The sequence below is a fragment of the Aureococcus anophagefferens genome (assembly GCF_000186865.1).
Source record: "Aureococcus anophagefferens unplaced genomic scaffold AURANscaffold_61, whole genome shotgun sequence".
NCBI lineage: Eukaryota > Pelagophyceae > Pelagomonadales > Pelagomonadaceae > Aureococcus > Aureococcus anophagefferens.
In genome coordinates, this window is record NW_008705614.1 from 63345 (window position 1) to 67441 (window position 4097).

The 4097-nt window shown below is 70.9% G+C and overlaps 2 protein-coding genes across 2 annotated transcripts in view; one reads left to right on the top strand and one right to left on the bottom strand.

Annotated features, from left to right (window-relative positions):
- AURANDRAFT_68054 (hypothetical protein) overlaps positions 1 to 2092 on the bottom strand; it is a gene marked incomplete at both ends in the record, with an annotated part of 4950 nt that extends 2858 nt beyond the window's left edge. Inside the window, 2 exons of the mRNA XM_009043673.1 lie at positions 249 to 752; positions 1134 to 2092. Coding sequence (XP_009041921.1) covers positions 249 to 752; positions 1134 to 2092 — 1463 coding nt within the window. The remainder of the gene's footprint in view (positions 1 to 248; positions 753 to 1133) is intronic.
- A 70-nt stretch (positions 2093 to 2162) lies between these two features.
- AURANDRAFT_72739 (expressed protein) overlaps positions 2163 to 4097 on the top strand; it is a gene marked incomplete at both ends in the record, with an annotated part of 3001 nt that continues 1066 nt past the window's right edge. Inside the window, one exon of the mRNA XM_009043662.1 lies at positions 2163 to 3248. Within this exon, the coding sequence (XP_009041910.1) occupies positions 2184 to 3248 (1065 nt within the window). The remainder of the gene's footprint in view (positions 3249 to 4097) is intronic.

Genomic DNA, 4097 nt, shown 5'->3' on the forward strand with positions numbered 1-4097 from the left:
TCGTCGGCTTCGCCGCCGTCGGGGTCGCGGTCGTCGGGGTCGCGGACGGCGCCTTCGTCTCGGGAGACGGCCTGGACGTGGACGGCGCGACCGACGGCGGCACTATCGTGGGGCGCGGGGACGGGGCGACCGTCGGCGGCGTCGTCGTCGGCGCCGCGGTCGTCGGGGTCGCGGTTGTCGGGGTCGGGGACGGCGCCGGCGAGGGGAAGAAGGTCAACGCGGCGCCCGCAGCCGCGCAGGTGCAGCACGTGCCCGGGCAGTCGTAGAGCACGCTGAGCGTGCCCGTGGCGTGATCGTCTTGCCCGTCAGCTTTTTCGGGCGGCGGCCCGGAGCCGGAGCTGACCACCGAGACCACCAAATCCTCCGTCGCGGCGTCCTCCAGGTAGAGGTACTCGTCGTAGTAGGACGCGTCTCCGACGACGTTGTAGCTGCTCCCGTCGTAGTAGGGCCCCACCGTGATGTCCGCGTCGCAGCCGTCGACGCAGAACTCGAAGGTCATCCCGGCGTAGGTGAATTCAGTTAACGAATCGGCCCAGTTCGTGCCCGTGCCGTAGTCGAGGAGCACGACGCCGTCGGAGGTGGCTAATTTCAAGTCGATGTCCCCCGTCGCGTCCAGCTGGATCCACGTGCGCTCCTGCCCCGCCGCGATCGTAAAGACGGTCTGCGTCTCGCCCGCCGCGACGTCGATCTCGTACGACGTGACGGCGTCCGTGTAGACGCAGAGCGCGTCGACGGTGCACGAGGCGTTCGTGCTCTCAGCGGAAACCGACGCGAGCTGTGTCCGTGTCTGAATTTGCGGCGTGCTCCCACGGAGCACGAAGAGCGAGGACGCCATGCAAACGACGACGAGCGCCGCCACCGCGGCGCGTCGTCCCAACTTTTCAGCCTCGTCGCTCGTCGCGCCTCTTGTGGATCCATAGGCCCGACCTCGCCGGGAGCCAACCCGCAGCAGCGGCGCCTGTTCGCACCGCATCGGGGCCGCTAGCCCGGTGGGGCAGCCATAGCTCGGGCAGCCGTAGCTCGGGCAGCCATAGCTCGGGCAGCCAGGTCGGGCAGCCGAGAGAACTGCACCCAAACATGACGCAAGAGCAAATATCCGAAAGATTTAAGTTCTAGCCGGGGGTCATCGGCACGCGGGCGGCAGCTCGTAGTCGAAGCAGTCGTAGTCGACGGCGACGGCGGCGCAGACGCGGCGCTGGAGGTCCGGCCGCGCCGCGAGGCCGCCGATGGACGCGGTCAGGTTGCGCTTGCACTCGTCCTCGCCCGCGGTGTGCGTCGCCGGCGGCAGCGGGAGCGTCGCGCGCGGGAAGAGCGCGACGAAGGACGCCTCGAGGGTCTCCATCGTGCCGATGAAGGCAAAGTCGCCGCAGCCCGCGCGGCGCACGAAGTCGACCTTGTGGGCCTGGGGCCACGTGTGCTCCGACTTGGGGTGGATCGACCGCCCGGCGTCCATGTCGTCGAGGTACGCCTCCACGAGCCGCGCCCCGTCCCCGAAGGGCGGGTAGGCCGCGTCGAGCCACGTGCCCCGCGGCTCCGGCGCGGCCTCGCGGTCGCCGCGGCGCAGCGTGCACGCGGCCTGCGCGAGGCCGCTGAGGAACGTCCGCGACGGCTCGCGCACGAAGGTGAAGGCGACGTCGCCGGGCGCGCAGCGCAGCCGGTTCGCGTCGAATTTCCGCGGCATGCTCGTCGGCTCCCCCTCGTGGTTCGTGAACGCGGACCAGGCCCACTCCGCGCGGCCCGGCCCGCCGTGCGCGAGCCCGTGGAGGTCGAGGTGCATGAACCACTCGGAGACGACCTTTGGGTTCCGCGCGTAGACGGCGCGCCGCTCCTCGACGCGCGGCGTCGCGACGAAGGCGGCGAAGACCTTGGCGCCCTGGACGTCCTTGAGCCGCGTGCCGTTGCCGTCGACGGACCGCGACAGCCACTGGAGCCGCCGAAAGGCCTCGGGGCTCTTCCGGCACGCGGCGTAGCGCTGCGCGCGCACGAGGCCGTCGAGCAGCGCGTCCGCGGACCGGGGCGCGGGCTCCCGGGCCGAGCGAGCGAGGGCTATGTTGACGACGAGGCAGCCCAGCCTCGACGCCATGCTACTCATGCTTGTGTGCCGAGCTGGTTGAGGTCGTCGGTGCCGAACTGGTGAAGTCCTGGAACACCGATGGGCTTGCAGTCGTAGAGGCGCGAGGCGTATGATGCGCGCCGTGCTCGTCGGGACGATGCTCGCCTGGAGAGCGGGTGGCTTGCAGCGCTCTCATGGATGCTGGAGCGCGGGCGGCTTGCAGCAGCGCGCCGCGCGCTCCAGCGTCGCGGCCGCGCCGCCCAAAAGCTTCGAGGCCGCGCCGCCCCAAAACATCGCGGCCGCGCCGCCCCAACCCATCGCGGACGCCAGCGAGCCCGCGTTCCGCGCCTGGCTCGACGAGTCCTTGAGAGACGCCCCTCGCCGCGACGTCTACGGCGGCATCTACGACGAGTGCGCCGCCGCGGTCGTGCGCTGGCGCCGGCGCTACCACGGGAACCCGCAGTTGTGGAAGCGGCTCATGAAGGAGCGGCTCGTGAAGGAATTGGTCGAGTGCGCGCCCGTCATCGCGGCGACGCGCGACTTCGTCGCGGAGCAGCACGAGCGGGTGACGATCGTCGACCTCTGCAGCGGCAAGGGCTACCTGAGCATGTTCCTCAGCGAACTGCTGCCGCCGGACCGCGTCGAGCGCTGCGTGCTCGTCGACAAGGCCTGGCCCCACTGCCACGCGGTTCCGAAGCCGTCGCACATCAACTGGGACCACGTCTACGGGTCGCACGACGCGCCCGACGGGACGACGACGAGCTACTTCGACGCGTGGCCCATTCGGCTGACGACGTCGAAGCAGAACCTCAAGTGCCCGTCGACGACGCGCGGCATGGTCCGGGCCATCTTCGACCGCGCGCCGGGCCCCGTCGCCGTGCTCGCCGTGCACCTCTGCGGCACGCTGTCGCTCCGCGCGCTCGACCTCTTCAACTCGCAGCCGGCGACGCAGTTCCTCGTCTTGAAGCCGTGCTGCCTGCCGCCCATGCTCCACGCGGTGCGCAACGAGACCTTCGTGGTCGGCGGGCACGCCTTCGACGCGGCGGACGTCGCGTCCCACGGCAAGTTCCGCGGCGGCGACTGGATCGGCCCGCCGCGCCGCGCGATCCAGCCCAAGTTCGAGCGATGGGCGGCGCACCTCGAGGCGGGCGCGCTCGTGCGGGCCGGCGGCCGCAAGAGCCTCGAGCGGAGCGAGGTCCAGACCAAGGGCGGCTTCCAGAACCTCTACATCTTCGCCGAACACGACCGGCCCTCGGCGAGGCTCTGGGACGGCCTGCGCGCGCGCGGCCGCATGCCGGCGCTCCGTTAATACTCGCTTACTCGGCCGGCTCCCCCTCTTCCGCCGGCGGCGGCGTGTCGTCCTCCGCCGCGGCCGCCGCCGGCGCGGCGTCGTCGTCCGCGAGGCCGAAGATGGAGACGGCGGCCGTCGCCTTGCTGAACACGTTGAAGAGCCCCTTCGTCGGCGACCGCGCGTCCGGGTTCGCCGGCCGCCTTGGGCCCTGCTTCGCGACGAGGAAATCGCCCGCCGTCGCGATGTCCATGATCGTGGCCGCTTCGGCGACGGTCCCGACCTCGGAGAGCGGCCGGAACGGCACGATCGTCTTCGCCTCGCACGCGCGCTCGAACGACGCGACCGCGTCGGCGTCCAGGGATCCGCGCAGCTCGACGCCCTTCACCTCGCAACACTTCTGCAGCCCGCGCACGCCGTCGACGGTGCACATGACGATCTGCGCGCCGCCGAGCCAGACGCGCGCGAGCGCCTGGTCGTCCCTCAGGAGCAGGCCGGGCCCCGCGCCGGGCGTCCCGCAGGCCTTGATGAACGGCGGATTCATGGCGGAGGTGGTGGTCAGGAGGCACGAGAGAGCCACCAGCATCGCGGGACCACGAACCATTGCGATCGGCAGTGGATTGCGCTCAAGCAGCCGAATTACCACTTCATCATCTTCATCATCGGCGAGCGCGCTCGAGCGGAAGCGGTATGGAGTCCTCAAACGAGCCGCCACCGCCGCCGATTGACGACGAGTCAGACGACGAAACACCGCCG